Source organism: Dendrobates tinctorius, unplaced genomic scaffold (assembly GCF_039654945.1).
Source record: "Dendrobates tinctorius isolate UK_male_01 unplaced genomic scaffold, ASM3965494v1 ptg000029l, whole genome shotgun sequence".
Taxonomy (NCBI): Eukaryota; Metazoa; Chordata; class Amphibia; order Anura; family Dendrobatidae; genus Dendrobates; species Dendrobates tinctorius.
The window spans coordinates 31,894,157-31,913,249 of NW_027361697.1; the positions used below are offsets into that span (position 1 = coordinate 31,894,157).

The following is a 19,093-nucleotide window of genomic DNA, read 5'->3' on the forward strand; positions in this document are numbered from 1 at the left end:
AGCTCCGTGCCAGGCGCCAGCTCCATACTGTCAGCTCTGTGCCAGGCGCCAGCTCCATACTGTCAGCTCTGTGCCAGGCGCCAGCTCCATACTGTCAGCTCCGTGCCAGGCGCCAGCTCCATACTGTCAGCTCGGTGCCAGGCGCCGTGCTCCATACTGTCAGCCCCATGCCAGGTGCCAGCTCCTTACTGTCAGCTCGGTGCCAGACGCCAGCTGTCTACTGTCAGCTCGGTGCCAGACGCCATGCTCCATACTGTCTGCTCCGTGCCAGGCGCCGTACTCCATACTGTCTGCTCCGTGCCAGGCGCCGTGCTCCATACTGTCTGCTCCGTGCCAGGCGCCGTGCTCCATCCTGTCTGCTCCGTGCCAGGCGCCGTGCTCCATACTGTCAGCTCCGTGCCAGGCGCCGTGCTCCATCCTGTCAGCTCCGTGCCAGGCGCCAGCTCCATACTGTCAGCTCTGTGCCAGGTGCCGTGCTCCATACTGTCAGCTCTGTGCCAGGTGCCGTGCTCCATACTGTCAGCTCTGTGCCAGGTGCCATGCTCCATACTGTCAGCTCGGTGCCAGCTCCATACTGTCTGCTCCATGCCAGGCACCAGCTCCATACTGTGAGCTCCGTGCCATGCGCCGTGCTCCATACTGTCTGCTTCGAGCCAGGCGCCAGCTCCATACTGTCAGCTCCTTGCCAGGCGCCGTGCTCGATACTGTCAGCTCCGTGCCAGGCGCCGTGCTCCATACTGTCAGCTCCGTGCCAGGCGCCGTGCTCCATACTGTCAGCTCCATGCCAGGCGCCGTGCTCCATACTGTCAGCTCCGTGCTAGGCGCCGTGCTCCATACTGTCAGCTCCGTGCCAGGCGCCGTGCTCCATACTGTCAGCTCGGTGCCAGGCGCCGTGCTCCATACTGTCAGCTCCGTGCCAGGTGCCGTGCTCCATACTGTTAGCTCCGTGCCAGGCGCCGTGCTGCATACTGTCAGCTCCGTGCCAGGTGCCGTGCTCCATACTGTCAGCTCCGTGCCAGGCGCCGTGCTCCATACTGTCAGCTCCGTGCCAGGTGCCGTGCTCCATACTGCCAGCTCCATGCCAGGTGCCGTGCTCCATACTGTCAGCTCCATGCCATGCTCCATACTGTTTGCTCCGTGCCAGGCGCCGTGCTCCATACTGTCTGCTCCGTGCCAGGCGCCGTGCTCCATACTGTCAGCTCCGTGCCAGGCGCCGTGCTCCATACTGTCAACTCTGTGCCAGGTGCCGTGCTCCATACTGTCTGCTCCGTGCCAGGCGCCGTGCTCCATACTGTCAGCTCGGTGCCAGGCGCCGTGCTGCATACTGTCTGCTCCATGCCAGGCGCCGTGCTCCATACTGTCAGCTCGGTGCCAGGTGCCGTGCTCCATACTGTCAGCTCCGTGCCAGGCGCCGTGCTCCATACTGTCAGCTCCGTGCCAGGCGCCGTGCTCCATACTGTAAGCTCGGTGCCAGGCGCCGTGCTCCATACTGTCAGCTCCATGCCAGGCGCCGTGCTCCATTCTGTCAGCTCCATGCCATGCTCCATACTGTCTGCTCCGTGCCAGGCGCCGTTCTCCACACCGTCATCTCCGTGACAGGCGCCGTGCTCCATACTGTCAGCTCCGTGCCAGGCGCCGTGCTCCATACTGTCAGCTCCGTGCCAGGCGCCGTGCTCCATACTGTCAGCTCCGTGCCAGGCGCCGTGCTCCATACTGTCAGCTCCGTGCCAGGCGCCCGTGCTCCATACTGTCAGCTCCGTGCCAGGCGCTCGTGCTCCATACTGTCAGCTCCGTGCCAGGTGCCGTGCTCCATACTGTCAGCTCGGTGCCAGACGCCAGCTCTATACTGTCAGCTCTGTGCCAGGTGTCAGCTCCATACTGTCAGCTCCGTGCCAGGTTCCGTGCTCCATACTGTCAGCTCCGTGCCAGGCACCGTGCTCCATACTGTCTGCTCCGTGCCAGGCGTCATGCTCCATACTGTCAGCTCCGTGCCAGGCGTCATGCTCCATACTGTCAGCTCCGTGCCAGGCGCCATTCTCCATACTGTCAGCTCCGTGCCAGGTGCCGTGCTCCATACTGTCAGCTCCGTGCCAGGCGCCATGCTCCATACTGTCAGCTCCGTGCCAGGCGCCATGCTCCATACTGTCAGCTCCGTGCCAGGCGCCATGCTCTATACTGTCTGCTCCGTGCCAGGTTCCGTGCTCCATACTGTCAGCTCCGTGCCAGGCACCATGCTCCATACTGTCAGCTCCGTGCCAGGCGTCATGCTCCATACTGTCTGCTCCGTGCCAGGTGCCGTGCTCCATACTGTCAGCTCCGTGCCAGGCGCCATGCTCTATACTGTCTGCTCCGTGCCAGGCGCCATGCTCCATACTGTCAGCTCCGTGCCAGGTGCCGTGCTCCATACTGTCAGCTCCGTGCCAGGCACCATGCTCCATACTGTCAGCTCCGTGCCAGGCGTCATGCTCCATACTGTCTGCTCCGTGCCAGGTGCCGTGCTCCATACTGTCAGCTCCGTGCCAGGCGCCATGCTCTATACTGTCTGCTCCGTGCCAGGCGCCATGCTCCATACTGTCTGCTCCGTGCCAGGTTCCGTGCTCCATACTGTCAGCTCCGTGCCAGGCGCCATGCTCCATACTGTCAGCTCCGTGCCAGGTGCCGTGCTCCATACTGTCAGCTCCATGCCAGGCGCTATGCTCCATAACTACCACACGCAGCGCCTGCATAACTACCACACACAGCGTTTCCATAACTACCACATGCAACGCCTCCATAACTACCATACGCAGTGCCTCCATAACTACCACACGCAGTGCCTCCAGAAGTACCACACACAGCGTTTCCATAACTACCACACGCAGCGCCTCCATAACTACCACACGCAGCGCCTCCATAACTACCACACGCAGCGCCTCCAGAAGTGTTATATACAATGCTCCCGTCAGTGTCCGGCATACTGTGTCACTTTCAATGCCCTGTGATTGTCAGGTGTGGTTGCCCCAAATAATACAAGGTGCATTGCCTCCATAACTGGCAGGTGTGGTGCAGTTATAGTGATCTGATGCTGTGGCATAAGTGTAAAGGATCCACAGGATGCAATGCCCCTAGGAGTGTCAGGAGCCGTTCCTGTAAGACACCTTCACACGTCACCTTAAATCGTCCACGTGTTGTCCATATGGTGACAGGAGTGCAGTGACCCGTCATCACCGACCACTACAGAACTGTGAGGCGTGGAGAGAGTCATCGTGGTCGAGTGTGTAAGGTTTTTATTTTCACTTTTCAGGGTCCTCTGAAGAGCAGAGGATGGAGGTCTCCGGTCCCCCTGATAACCCGGTGCTGCGCTGCGCTCTAGACGGAGATGTGCTGGGTCTACAGTCCATCTTGCGTCTCCAAAATTCAAGCCAAGGTTCATTGGACCTTATAAGATTTTGGAAATCCTTAACCCCGTTTCTTTCCTTTTGGCTCTTCCAGTTACATTTAAGATTCATAACGTTTTTCATAAATCTTTGTTGAAAAGGTTTGTGGAGCCAGTAGTTCCCATGGCAGCGCCCCCTGACCCTGTATTGGTTAAGGGTAATTTGGAGTATGAGGTAAACAAGATATTGTATTCTCATCTGGCTAGATGGAGACTCCAGTACTTGGTCAAGTGGAAAGGTTATGGCCAGGAGGATAATTCTTGAGTCTCTGCTTCTGACATTCATGCGAGAGATTGGTTCGTGCTTTTCACCGGACCCATCTTGATCGGCCTGGTGGCGTGGATGAGGGTTCGGTGACCCCTCATCAAGGGGGGTTACTGTTGTGAACTCTCTTGATCTGACTTCTGAGTCGGGGCTCCCTCTGGTGGTTACTGCGGGTAGTGGAGCTGGCCGGGTTGACAGAAGTCTGCCTCCTGACGATGATGACTGGAAGTCAGGGGTTACTGACTGGGAGGTTTTAAGTGAGCAGGCTTCCCTCAGTTGCTGTTGGTGATTGGTTTCTTCCTGTGCATTTTGAGGTCTGCTGTCTCCTGCCTGATCCTGCATTTTTCAGTTAAGTTGTTCATTTACTAATCCTTTGCAACTGATCTGGTTTTGCCTCTTTCTGCTTTGCTGTGAGGGTTCAGCAAGCTCCCTGCTGGGGCAGTGCTGGACCCTGCTCCATATGTTACAGCTTGTGTCAGTTTGTTCAGGCCCCTGTTATATTAGTCTCTTTTGCTTTGCTGCCAGTTCACACCAGAGTGCTGATATTTGTACATCAGATGTGTTGGATTTTTTAGGGTTTTTGCGTAATTGCAGACAGTGTCTTTCCTTTCCTATCCTATCTAGACAGTTTGGGCCCCATCATTTGCTCAGTCTATTTTCTGCCTGTGTTTGTGCCTCATTTTGTCTCACCGACAATATATGTTTGGGGGCTATCTATTTCTTTGGGGTTCTACTCCGGGGCAGTTTAGATTTCACCTTTCTTACTTTAGGCTTAGTTAGTGCTCCAGCTGTGCCGAGGCATCTAGGGCATCGTAGGTACGCCCCACGGCTACTGCTAGTTGTGTTGTTAGAATTAGGGGTCTGCAATCCGCAAAGTTACCAATCTTTCTGGCTTCCTGGTGGCCTAGCCTATTCCTGCCATCCTCGGTGACCTATTCATAACACCAGAGCATTTTATTGCTCTCTCATCACTAGTTTTGAGCGTTACGGAGTATGCTCGCTCATCACTAGTTCTGTATCATACGGTACAAGCTGAAAGAGGCCATGATGGGGACCTAACAATACCTTTTGCAGTAATTACAAGAGGTAGAAATATATAGTACAAGTTTCACCATTGCACAATGTGCAAAGTTTTCAAAAAAATTACCCAAGGGGTCTGCATCATGCAAGCTTAAAGACACCGTGATGGGGACCACACAATATATTTTGCAGTTATTACAAGAAGTAGAAATAGGTAGTCCAACTCTCACCATTGCACAATGTGCAAAGTTTTCAAAAATTGCCCAAGGGGTATGTTTCATACAAGCCGAAAGAGGCCGTGATGGGGACCTCACAATACCTTTTGCAGTAATTGCAAGAGGTAGAAATAGGGAGTACAAGTTTCACCATTGCACACCATGTGCAGATTTTTCAAAAAGTAATATACATTATCCATGTGGGTTATGCATAGATGGCCACTAAGTACTTGTTGCAGAAGCAGGAGAAGGAGGAGGTGATTTTCTGAACAAAGCCATAGTGTCTCCAAAAATTAGCCCAAGGGGCATGATACCATGGTTGCTGTGCCTGTAAGACACCTTCACACGTCACCTTAAAGTCGTCCACGTGTTGTCCATATGGTGACAGGAGTGTAGTGACCCGTCATCACCGACCACTACAGAACTGTGAGGCGTGGAGAGAGTCATCGTGGTGGAGTGTGTAAGGTTCTTATTTTCACTCTTCAGGGTCATCTGAAGAGCAGAGGATGGAGGTCTCCGGTCCCCCTGATAACCCGGTGCTGCGCTGCGCTCTAGACGGAGATGTGCTGGGTCTACAGTCCATCTTTGAAGAGTCAGCCGAAAATCACCATGAACAATGTAACACATTTCTGGTAGAAGAAGATCTTCTTGGGAGGAACCCGCTGTTTTTCGCCTGTGTGCTGGGACGCACCGAAGTCGTCAGAGAATTGGCTAAGTATGGAGCCAACATCAACCAAAAAACAGCTCGAGGTAGGGTCTGTGTGTGTGCGGAGCGTCTACGCTCTACATTGCTTGTGTTTTTTCTTCATACAATGGGCATACTATGTAACTATTGTCCTTTCTCCACTTCAAGCATGGTGCACAGCGCCCCCATTGGGGTCATTGGGGTCCCAACTATTGAGTCACCACCTATAAATCAATTTTCTCATATCCGATCAGCTAGTGGAACTTTTTAGGTGATTGGTTTTTTACGCTGTAAAAAAACCATTTTTATCAGCAGCAGATCATCCCGTGTAAATGGGGAATGTGCTGATAATCACATGATATGTGTGAGCCCAGAAGGATCACATGAGCGATCGTTCTGTCCCCATCATTGTCAGCTTTTGTAAGCAGGCAGGAAATAGTCGATCGACGGTCGTTAAGATGTATTGAAGGCCCTCGGTCGGCATGTCTCATTGCGTTATTAGTGTATATAAGATTAGCGCAAAAGTCTAATATATCCCTAATTATGATTCCAAATTCAGTGCTGCCCTCTAGTGGTTCTGATGTAGATATGCAAAAGAACAAAAAATAAATAAATAAATAAAAAAAGACCTGTCCTTCAGGCCCATACTAACTATTGTCATAATTTATACATTTCTACTTAAGAATTGTATCAATAATGAAGCAATGGAAACGCACAGATTGAATAAAAATAGACAATTTAAAAATTATTATTGATTAATAATGGTCATATTTGCATAAAAATCATCTTTTTGAAATATATTGTGAAACATTTATATTAGAAGATGTCAACATGCGTCCAGAATTGTACGTTATGAATATCAATCTTCAGGGATGTAATGACTGTAAGGATGGGGATCATTTGTCGAAATTATTAAAAATGCAGGTCAAGGTCACATTGGATTACAGCAGCTGCAGAGACATGCAGCAGGAAGGGCATGCTCCGACTGTGTCTCACCTGTCCTGGCTTCAGTGCCGGGCTGTGTTTCCTTCCCTTATGGCCAGCTTCCTTGTGCTCGTCCACACCGGGTTACTGTGGTAACCTGGCAAACACCTCTGACATTATCACCCAAGGCCTTTTAAGGCCGACACAGGGAGCCATCTGCTTGTCAGGAGTTTCTTCACCTTCCACTTAGCTCAGCTCTAGTCCGGTGTCTAATGATCTGATACCCCTGACTTCCATTCAACTTCCAGCACTTATTTCCAACCTCAGTCCAGCTTAATCTAGGTGTAATCCACCTCTTTCACTCTGATTCAGATTACCAACTTCTTTTAATTTTACTCAGTGCTGTTCATACCTTACTTTATGCAATCAAGGGAAGGCATCACTGCAAGGAAGTAATGAGTCTGCCTACTCCATCACTGCTTTACTGTGATTATCAGTTTGCCTGCTGCAACGTCCTGGTTATATCAACAGATTTCTGACATTAACCATCTACCTGCTGCAAGTTTCTTATTATATATACGGTATGTCATGATCCAGGACGGGATTTCGCTTTGACCCATCCTGGTTAGACTATGGGTTAATTGTGCTGCCTCTCTCTGGCAGAAGGAGGCTATTTAGTGCTCACTGGACCTGGGTCCGGTGTCAGTTATACTCCTGCCCTCGGCTGAGTTAAGTGACCTCTTGTATACGTGTGCCTTGTGCCTGATAACTTGTTGCCTGCTTGGTTGTGATCTGGTTCTGTCCCTGTTACGAGTTCTGCCTGACCCTCTTGTACTGCGCTACCTGTCGTGTATGACTCTCTGCTTGTGACCCGACTTCTCTCTGCTTGTCCCCTTGGTACCACGTCGCCCTCTTGTGTATGACCTTTGGCTTTGTCTGACTACCCGTCTGTTTGTCCCTCCTGTCCCTCGTTTGCCCGTACTGTTGTGACCTCCGTTTTGCCTGACTCTGAGTTTGTATGGTGTCCTGTCATATCTGAAAGCAGGACACTAAGCCACGCCCCCTTGCAGTCACATGACCATAGGTCCTGTGCCAGCTTGCTCATTTTCAGTGTCCACAGGTCCCGTGCCTCTTTACTTTCCAGCGCTGACTGGACCCTGACACTATTAGCTTGTAGCACGCATTGTCACCTCTGCTGCCCTGCTCCCCAGGTAACTTTTAGCACTGCTTCTGTACTCAGGACACGCGCACTGGCTCTATGAGCAAGTGTAGTGCGTTGTCTCTGACACGGTATCTCTGCTATTAACCATTTTTCTGCTGCAACTCCTGGAGTGTCAATTCATCTAATGTGCCAGTCTATATCCACACACCTGGCTCTGCTTCATGTGGCGTTTTCTGCTCTGCTTGTTTTTATGTTCTCCTGCAGTCCTGATCCGCACTGATACATGGGGCTGACTTTCAAAGCCCATTGCCTTCCATCTCTGCTGCTCATCCTGACCTAAAGCTTAGGGAACCCACCTCTCCAAGTGAGCACATAACAGGATGTAACTCTGCACTGTGTCTGAAATGTCAGTGTCTTTATTCTTCCTATGAATAGTTTCCTAGTAACTTAGCTATCTCTTGCCCACTTCACTAGTAGTCACTGCAGCTTTCTCTAACTTCTCCTGTAGTCACTATAAGTCCCTCTTCCCCAGTAGTCACAGCAGCCTTTATCTAATTTTGCAATTGTTGAATCATCTCCTTACCTACTTTCCAAATAGTCACTGGCGCCTTTCCTGTTAACTAAGCGATCACAGCAGCCGCTTGCCCTACTAGTAGACCCACCTCATTTTCCCGGAAGCCATAGGACATTTTTCACCAGTTGTCTAAGTAACACTTTACTTTCTTCCCCAGTAATGTAAGTATCCTGTCTCCTAATTAGTAATCAGAGCAACAGTTCCTAACACTGTCATCAGAATTCTCCACAGCCCCCCAGTATTCACAGCATGACACTTCACACTTGACCCTGTTTCCTGTTACAAAAACCTAAAGAGATGAACTGGAATATAAGTTGGTGTGCATGCGGCGTGTAAGCGCATGTTCACACCTGCCACTAAACAGAAAAAAACTAAGATAAAACAATATGAGCAAATACCCTGCAATAAATAAATAGCAATAGCGCATGAAAATAACATTGCCTACTTAACATAATTTTAATAAAAAAAAAATGTAAAAGCCATCCCAGCACGTCACGGTGACCCTATTTGCGACCGTCCCAACCTATAGTATTAAAACCTTACCATATGTCAAATGAGGTAAACGTGAATAAGGGCTGAGGAGGACCAGTTAATCTCCTTAGGTTTCTGTACTTTGGTAAGGGTTTGGCTTCCCTTTCATACATTGCGTTTATGTAGCTCCCCATGGCTGCATATCCATTAGTCGGGATCTCCATCCTGCTCTGCCCTTTTTCAAGTTTCCGTCATTTGACAAATGGTAAGGTTTTAATACTAGAGGTTAGGACCATCCCGAATAGGGTCACCTTGACGTGGTAGGATGGCTTTTACATTTTGTTTTAATCAACATTATGTTAACTAAGTACCCTATGTTTTTTCGTTACTGTAATGGGGTCATCCAAGCTGGGGTACCTCTTTCAGTACCACCCCGTGTTTTCGGAGGTCCACTCTGCGTTGGCTGGAGTCTGAATGAAGGACGCTGGCTGGAATTCCTCTGAGTGCATGGGCGCATATAAAAGATCACTGCTTCTCCATGTATTTCCAGTCTGACAACACTTTACTCACAGGACACAGAATATATCACACAGATACAGAGGGCCGGCCAATAGACAAGCATCAGGCCAGACATGCATTACAAAAGCCGCAGGTGGCCGGAGCCTGCCGATGTTTACTGTAGGAATTACAAAGGTGGGGGGAGGGCAGACAAAAGGAGAATATCATGTCCCCTCTGCCCAGAGGTGCAGTCTGTGGGCTGATACATTAGGGACATGCATCTCACATGGAACCTATTATATATACATATAACTGCACAACATATTCTGGGTGCTGAGTGGTTCTGTAACAGTTACCTATTGCTATTTATTTCCTTACTGTTGGTCATTTGGTCATTTTGTTTTTATCTTAGGTTTTCACTGTTTGGACTTTTCCTATGCAACCCTTCTGTAGTCACACCATCAGCCCACTGATCACAGCTGGACCTCCTCCATCACACTTACCCCCAGATGTTACAGCAAAGCCTCCTATCACTTCAGTATACCCCGAACCATACGACAAGTGATTTGGACAGGTTGCCATTTGTCAACCGGTTTATAAGACATTTGATTTTTGGACACATTATATGTACAGATAAATTATAACATCCAAGACCAGCCATGTATGTGAGGCTAATGTCTCCCCAGCAACATAGGAGAAAAGCAGCTTGGGGGGCCCATTAACACTTCATGGTAATTGTATAGGGATGTGATTGTATTAGCTGGCGATACAGAAATAGAGAAACTACATCGTTATCCATCTTTATACACGTAGTGTGTGTGTATATATTAAGCTTCATCATGTACAGCAGCGTGTAACACGGTTGATAATCTGTGTAGGTTCCCGTTCTCAGACTTAGGACTATTAATAATGGAATAATAGGAAAACACGCCCAAGGTGATCTAGTGTTACGACCTAATATTACAACACAATGTAAACACAAGGTTTTTTCCACCTAATCTGTAAGTAGTATAATGATTCCAGCGATGAGTCACTTATTGGGCTGCCTGTTGTAGTTTTGATGATATCATTTATTGTTCACTACTTGGACAACCCATATATTTGCCCCCAGTAAGATAGTAACACTTATTTTCACCTCTGGTGCCGGCACCTTGCTGGTGGTGTAAGCGCTCGCTCTCCCAGGGATCCCATAACATTATACGTCACGCGATCCCTGCGGCCAATTGGAGGATGCATCACGCTCACCACCTTCTCACATATTTATCCGGTGGAAGCAAGAGAACAACACAGATTGAGAAGGGGTTGTCCGAGTGGTGGACAATCCCTTTAAAAAGTTGCCCATTACTTGCTAAAGGTCTGTAAAGAGTGAAGCTTGCTTTTATGCTCTCCTCTGGCCGGCTCTTGCCTCTCCAGTTTTGATTGAGAGCCCCTTTGTCGACTATAAGAAGAGGCCATCAATATTATATTCCTGAACAGCATCTTTATGGCTGATGCTGAGAACAGTCCATCAATGTGTGATTGGTGATGGTCTGGCCCTAGGGGCCACCAGTTTTGATGATCCGTGATATTTTTAATCATAAGCATCAGTGCTTCCCTTCCTACCACTGTAAGTGGCACGGGGCAGCTCTTTTATGGCCAGAATTTTTGGTTGTTACTTTTTTCTGCTTCCACTTTATGTTTTGGTGTAATTTTTTTTTTTTTACTTTTATTTCAAAATTCATCATGAATATGTTAAGATTACTGATGAGCGAACGTGTTCAGATAAGGTGTTATCTGAGCATGCTCATGTGCTAACCGAGTGACCTCGGCATGCTCAAATAATATGTTCGAGTCCCTGCGGCTCTTCGACAGCTGCAACACATGCTGGGATTTCCTGTGTGTTAGGCAATCCCTGCATGTGTTACAGCTGTCGAACATATTTTTCGAGCACGCTGAAGACGCTAGGTTAGCACATGAGCATGCTCGGATGTCACCTTATCCGAGCACGCTCGCTCATCACTAGTTAAGACATACTGTGCTGGTTTTGGGCTCATGCTGAGAATATTAATTGAAATCTAGGACTCCATACAGCATATTGCGCGTTTTCTTACAGTTCGCTAGGACTGTATGCCAGTAACAGTCTCCTCTAGGCTTTGTTTGCTACGTGCACGAGGCCTTTTAGTGTCATGGCACTTTGGCATTTAGATTTTATAGTGCAATTACCTTTTATCTGACTTGACTTCTGACCAGCCATTTCATGCAGTCTAATTAACTTTTACATCCAGCAATTAAATGATGTACAGCCGCATGCCATAAACTTTGTAAAGATTGCCAGGATACAATCCCATTAACCCACCCCTTCATTTTGCAGGATATTCAGCATTGCATTGTGCTGCAGCATGGGGACGGCTGGATGTATTAAAGGCACTTGTCGACTTAGGAGGTGACATCTCGCTCCTCAATTTCCGTGGTGAAAAGGCAGGTGAAATAGCGTCCAGATATAACAAGACAGATTGTGTAGATTTCCTGAAATGGGCTGGTAAGTGCTCTAACCAGTGTAACGTACAAGTATGCAACAAGCAGCTGACTCCTACCATAATGAACTACCATATGTTACTATTGGCACATAAAAAGCTGCCCTTGGAAATTTTTGACTCCTTACAAACAAATTTCCAGGACCCGGGAACTTCTCACATTGGCCAACTGTAAATAATTTGTAAAATTGGATTGCTATAGTTCATTAAAACATAATATTATACAAAATGTGTGTAAATATGTACCATAAGTGGAAAAAATACATAGCTATATACCAGCAGGTAATAAACTGTATACATAAATATCTAATAGGAATGAATAAACCATATGTCAGAGACACCGCACTGCACTTGCTCATAGAGCCAGTGCGTGTGTCCTGAGTACAGAAGCAGTGCTAAAAGATACCTGTGGAGCAGGGCAGCAGAGGTGACCATGCGTGCTTCAGGCTAATAGTGTCAGGGTCCAGTCAGCGCTGGAAGGTAAAGTAGCACGGGACCTGCGGACACTGAAACTGAATAATCTGGCACGGGACCTATGGTCATGTGACTGCAAGGGGGCGGGGCTTAGCGTCCTGTATTCAGATAGGACAGGGCACCATACAACAACTCAGAGTCAGGCAAAACAGAGGTCACAGCAGTACGGGTAAACGAGGTACAGGAAGGACAAACAGACGGGTAGTCAGAAAAAGCCAAAGGTCATACACAAGAGGGCAAAGTGGTACCAAGGGGACGAGCAGAGAGAAATCGGGTCACAAGCAGAGAGTCATACACGAGAGGTAGCGCAGTACAAGAGGGTCAGGCAGAACTCGTAACAGGGACAGAACCAGATCACAACCGAACAAGCAAGCAAGATATCAGGCACAAGGCACACGTATACAAGAGGTCACTTAACTCAGCCGAGGGCAGGAGTATAACTGACACCGAACCCAGGTCCAGTGAGCACTAAATAGCCTCCTGCTGCCAGAGAGAGGCAGCACAATTAACCCATAGTCTAACCAGGACGGGTCAAAGCGAAATCCCGTCCTGGATCATGACAGTACCCTCCTCTCAATGGGGGGGCCACCGGACCCCCAGGTCTCTCAGGGTACTTGGCGTGAAAGGCTCGGATCAACCGATCCGCATGAACTGATCGAGCAGGAACCCACGAGCGTTCCTCAGGACTGTAGCCCTTCCAATATATCAGATACTGAAGGGCGCGACGGACCAACCTGGAGTCGACAATTCGTTCCACCTCGTACTCAGCCTGCCCATCTACCAGAACCGGTGTCGGGGAAGATGATGATCCCTCCCCACTGGACCTCACAGGTTTCAAAAGGGCCTTATGGAAAACATTAGGGATCCTTAGAGATGGCGGAAGACTCAACCGAAAAGCCACCGGGTTAACTGCTTCGGTAATTACATAGGGACCTATAAACTTGGGTCCAAGCTTCGCAGAGGGGACCTTGAGCCTTATATTTTTGGTGGATAACCATACCTTATCTCCGACCTGAAACACTGGACCCACGGATCGTTTTTTGTCCGCAAAAAATTTAAATTTGTCCTGGGCCTTCGTAATGTTATTCTGGACCTCCCGCCATACCTCCCCCAACCGCTGGATCGTCTCGTCCGCCCCAGGACACCCAGAATTCAAGCGGGAAAATTCTCCAAAATGAGGATGAAACCCATAATTGCAAAAAAAAGGAGATGTACCCGTAGACTGGTTAGTGCGGTTGTTAAATGCAAACTCAGCCAATGGTAACACAGAACACCAATCATCCTGTCGGGCTGAGGTCAAACAACGCAGAATTTGCTCCAGAGACTGATTGGTCCGCTCAGTCTGCCCATTAGTCTCTGGATGGTAGGCGGATGAAAAGGACAGACCAATACCCAACCTCCTACAAAAAGCTCTCCAAAATCTGGACACAAATTGCACTCCCCTATCAGACACCACATTCAGGGGTACCCCATGCAACCGCACCACATGCTCCACAAACAATCTGGACAATGTTTCCGCATTAGGTAGAGCTGCCAAAGGTACAAAATGTGCCTGCTTACTAAACCTGTCCACTACGACCCAGACCACGGTATTACCCTTGGAAGGGGGAAGGTTGGTGATGAAATCCATGGACAGATGAGTCCATGGTCTCTCAGGAATTGGCAGTGGTACCAATTCCCCGGCCGGCCGGTTATGGGGAGTTTTCGCACGGGCACAAACCTCACACGCAGACACATACTCCCCAACATCAGAGGCTAAAGAAGACCACCAGAATATTCTAGCAATGGCCTTCCGGGTCGCTGAGATCCCTGGATGTCCACCCAGAACTGAGTCATGGAACTCCTGGAGGACCTTGAGACGAAACTGAGCTGGCACAAAAAGTTTATCCAACGGCTTAGCTGGAGGTGCAAGAGCCTGGGCTTCTCGAATCTCCCTTTCCAACACATTAGAAACCTCTGCCACCACCACCCCAGGCTGAAGAATGGAGGATGGAGGTTCCGGGGGGGACACCGGATCAAGACTGCGTGACAACGCATCCGCTCTGATATTCTTGGATCCTGGTCGAAAAGTGATCGAGAAGTTGAATCGGGAAAAAAAAAGTGACCATCTAGCCTGTCTGGGAGTCAACCTTTTAGCTGACTCAATGTAAGCTAGGTTTTTGTGGTCCGTGATTACCGTTATAGGATGAACAGCCCCCTCCAAAAAATGCCTCCATTCTGCAAAAGTCAATTTTACGGCCAGAAGTTCCCGATTCCCCACATCATAGTTTCTCTCCACAGGGGAGAACTTCTTTGAGAAAAAGGCGCAAGGTCTTAAATTGGTCAAAGTGGCGGGTCCCTGGGACAATACCGCCCCCACCCCCACCTCTGAGGCGTCTACCTCAACAATAAATGGTTCAGAGGGGTCCGGTTGGATAAGAACCGGGGCCGACATGAAACATTTTTTCAAAAACTGAAATGCCGCTACCGCTGCGGTTGACCAATTCTTGATATCGGCCCCCTTTTGAGTCATGTCTGTGAGGGGTTTAACCACCTGTGAGAACCCCCTTATAAATTTCCGATAATAATTAGCGAACCCTAGGAAACGTTGCAGAGCCTTCAAATCACAAGGTTGAACCCACTCGACAATGGCCTGCACCTTATTAGGATCCATGCGATACCCTTCAGCAGACACGATGAACCCCAGAAAGGACAGTTCCTGAACAAAAAATAAACATTTTTCAAGTTTAGCAAACAGACAGTTCTCCCTGAGCCTTTGGAGAACTGCCCGAACATGACCAATGTGAGTCTGTTTATCAGGCGAGTAGATTAAAATGTCATCCAAATACACCACCATAAAACGTCCAATCAAATCGGAGAACACATGATTTATGAAATTTTGGAAGACCGCTGGAGCGTTGGTCAGGCCGAAGGGCATGACCAAATTTTCAAACAACCCTTCAGTAGTGAGAAAAGCGGTCTTCCACTCATCTCCGTCCCGGACTCTGATAAGGTTATACGCTCCCCGTAGATCTAATTTCGAAAACCACTTAGCTCCGGACAACTGATTATATAAATCAGGAATAAGTGGAAGGGGATAAGTATTCCTCACAGTTATTTTATTTAACTCACGAAAATCGAGGCATGAGCGCAAACCACCGTCTTTTTTTTTTACAAAAAAGAACCCTGCCGCCACAGGAGAAACAGAAGGACGAATATGTCCCTTACGGAGGCTCTCGGAAACATATTCCTTCATCGCAGCCCGTTCCGGACCCGAGAGGTTATACAGGTGGGCTTTGGGCAATTTAGCACCTGGAACCAGGTCAATGGCACAATCAAATGGGCGGTGTGGTGGTAAAACCTCAGCCTCTTTTTCGGAGAAAACGTCAGTATAATCTATCAGGCACTCCGGAATGCCTTCTAGACCCACGGACGACACAGACACAGAAACAAGACATTTCTCAGAGCAATAGGGACCCCATTTAACAATATCCCGAGATTCCCAATTAATCACAGGATTATGCAGCTGTAACCAGGGGAACCCCAACACCAGTCCCGCAGGCAGGTTGTTCATTACAAAACATGAAATACGTTCCTGGTGTAAGGAACTCACTTTAAGGAGAAACTCTTCAGTACAAAACACAATGTCATTCTTAACCAGTGGTGTTTTGTCAATAGCAACAAGGTGAATCGGAGTTTCCAACCTAACTGTCCCTAACTTACACCTGGCCACCAAGTCAGTCAGTAAAGTTCAATGATGAACCGCAATCCACGAAGGCAGAAGTGGATGTGGAGACACCCCCACAACAAAGTTCCACTTGAAATGACATTTTAGAAAATGCAGAAAAGGGTACCTGAGAGCCTGGGTGACCTCCACGATAATCACCCGGGCTCAGTCGCTTGTTGGTTAGTGGCCGGGAGGGGCAATCCTTTTTCCAATGTCCAGACTTGCCACTGTGAACACAGCATTTTCTCACGTGCCGTTGTCTCCTTTCTTCCTCCTTAAGGTTGATGGTTCCCATCTCCGTGATTTTCAATGAAGAACTGGCTCCCCTTCCTTGGGAGAATAATGTTGTCTCGGTTTGTATCACTCCCCTTGCCCGTAACCTGCGATCCATTCAGACGGCCTGTGTCATAGCTTCCTCCAGGGCATCAGGTGGGGGGTGGAGAGTCAAGGCGTCTTTCAGATGCTCAGACAGGCCTCTACGGAACAACCCCCGGAGAGCGGCGTCGTTCCAGCAGACCTCAGCAGCCCAGCGTCTGAACTCTGAGCAAAACCACTCGGCTGAGTGTTTCCCCTGGCAAACATTCATCAGCCTGTCCTCAGCCATACGCACCCGATCAGGCTCATCATAAATATGCCCCAGGGCCTCAAAAAATGCATCCACAGTCATACGCTCAGGGACCGTGGTAGGAAGGGAGAAAGCCCAAGCTTTGGGGGCTCCCCTTAACAGAGATATAATGACCCCCACTCTCTGACTTTCATCCCCAGAAGAGTGTGGTCTTAAGGAAAAAAAAAGCTTACAGCCTTCCTTGAAAACTCTGAAGTCATTTTTATCTCCAGAAAAGGTATCTGGTAACTTCACTGGAGACTCAGGGGAAATTAATGTAACATCCCGAGCCCCCCATGAAAGAACCCCCTGCACAGTGTCAGCGGTCAGCTGCTGAGACTGAGCCAGGACTCTTTGCTCTCCAGAGTTTCTGAGACATCTGCGTCCGATGCTTAACCTGCTCAGAAACAGTGTGCACAGGATCCATCACACACACAGGTGAATGGGAGCAGAGAAAAAAAAATGGTATGGGTCAGTTATAATGTCAGAGACACCGCACTGCACTTGCTCATAGAGCCAGTGCGCGTGTCCTGAGTACAGAAGCAGTGCTAAAAGATACCTGTGGAGCAGGGCAGCAGAGGTGACCATGCATGCTTCAGGCTAATAGTGTCAGGGTCCAGTCAGCGCTGGAAAGTAAAGAGGCATAAGACCTGCGGACACTGAAACTGAATAGTCTGCACGGGACCTATGGTCATGTGACTGCAAGGGGGCGTGGCTTAGCGTCCTGTATTCAGATAGGACAGGGCACCATACAACAACTCAGAGTCAGGCAAAACAGAGGTCACAGCAGTACGGGCAAACGAGGTACAGAGGGACAAACAGACGGGTAGTCAGACAAAGCCAAAGGTCATACACAAGAGGGCGACGTGGTACCAAGGGGACGAGCAGAGAGAAATCGGGTCACAAGCAGAGAGTCATACACGAGAGGTAGCGCAGTACAAGAGGGTCAGGCAGAACTCGTAACAGGGACAGAACCAGATCACAACCGAACAAGCAAGCAAGATATCAGGCACAAGGCACACGTATACAAGAGGTCACTTAACTCAGCCGAGGGCAGGAGTTTAACTGACACCGGACCCAGGTCCAGTGAGCACTAAATAGCCTCCTGCTGCCAGAGAGAGGCAGCACAATTAACCCATAGTCTAACCAGGACGGGTCAAAGCGAAATCCTGTCCTGGATCATGACACCATATATACAAAAATGTATCCAGCAGTGAGTAAACTGCATACGTAAATACACTGCTCAAAAAATAAAGGGAACACTTAAACAACAGAATATAACTCCAAGTAAATCAAACTTCTGTGAAGTCAAACTGTCCACTTAGGAAGCAACACTGATTGACAATCAATTTCACATGCTGTTGTGCAAATGGAATAGAAAACAGATGGAAATTATTGGCAATTATCAAGACACCCTCAATAAAGGAGTGGTTCTGCTGGTGGGGACCACAGACCACATCTCAGTACCAATGTTTTCTGGCTGATGTTTTGGTCACTTTTGAATGTTGGTTGTGCTTTCACACTCGTGGTAGCATGAGACGGACTCTACAACCCACACAAGTGGCTCAGGTAGTGCAGCTCATCCAGGATGGCACATCAATGCGACCTGTGGCAAGAAGGTTTGCTGTGTCTGTCAGCGTAGTGTTCATAGGCTGGAGGCGCTACCAGGAGACAGGCCAGTACACCAGGAGATGTGTAGGGGACCGTAGGAGGGCAACAACCCAGCAGCAGGACCGCTACCTCAGACTTTGTGCAAGGAGGAACAGGAGGAGCACTACCAGAGCCCTGCAAAATGACCTCCAGCAGGCCACAAATTTGCAGGTGTCTGCACAAATGGCTAGAAACCGACTCCATGAGGATAGTCTGAGCGCCCGACGTCCACAGATGGGGGTTGTGCTCACAGCCCAACACCGTGCAGGACGCTTGGCATTTGCCACAGAACACCAGGATTGGCATATTCGCCACTGGCGCCCTGTGTTCTTCACAGATGAAAGCAGGTTCACACTGAGCACATGTGACAGATGTGACAGAGTCTGGAGACGCTGTGGAGAGCGATCTGCTGCCTGCAACATCTTTCAGCATGACTGGTTTGGCAGTGGGTCAGTAATGGTGTGGGGTGGCTTTTCTTTGGAGGGTCACACAGTGTTGGGCTGTGAGCACAACCCCCATCTGTGGATTTCAGGCACTCAGACCATCCTCATGGAGTCGGTTTATAACCGTTTGTAAAGACACATGCACATTTGTGACCTGCTGGAGGTCATTTTGCAGGACTCTGGCAGTGCTCCTCCAGTTCCTCCTTGCACAAAGGCTGTGGTAGCGGTCCTGCTGCGAGTTGTTGCCATCCTATGGCCCCCTCCACGTCTCCTGGTGTACTGACATGTCTCCTGGTTTCACCTCCAGCCTCTGGACACTACGCTGGCAGACACAGAAAACCTTCTTGCCACAGCTTGCATTGATGTGCCATCCTGGATGAGCTGCACTACCTGAGCCACTTGTGTGGGTTGTAGAGTCCGTCTCATGCTATCTTGAGTGTGAAAGCACAACCAACATTCAAAAGTGACCAAAAC

General features: G+C 49.1%; 1 protein-coding gene across 2 annotated transcripts in view; it reads left to right on the forward strand.

Annotated features, from left to right (window-relative positions):
• ANKRD45 (ankyrin repeat domain 45) overlaps positions 1-19,093 on the forward strand; it is a 51,301-nt gene that overhangs the window by 667 nt on the left and 31,541 nt on the right. For both annotated transcript variants that reach the window (XM_073571517.1, XM_073571516.1), the window contains exons 2-3: positions 5,402-5,665; positions 11,580-11,747. In XM_073571517.1, the coding sequence (XP_073427618.1) occupies positions 5,422-5,665; positions 11,580-11,747 (412 nt within the window). In that variant the 5' untranslated portion in view covers positions 5,402-5,421. The remainder of the gene's footprint in view (positions 1-5,401; positions 5,666-11,579; positions 11,748-19,093) is intronic.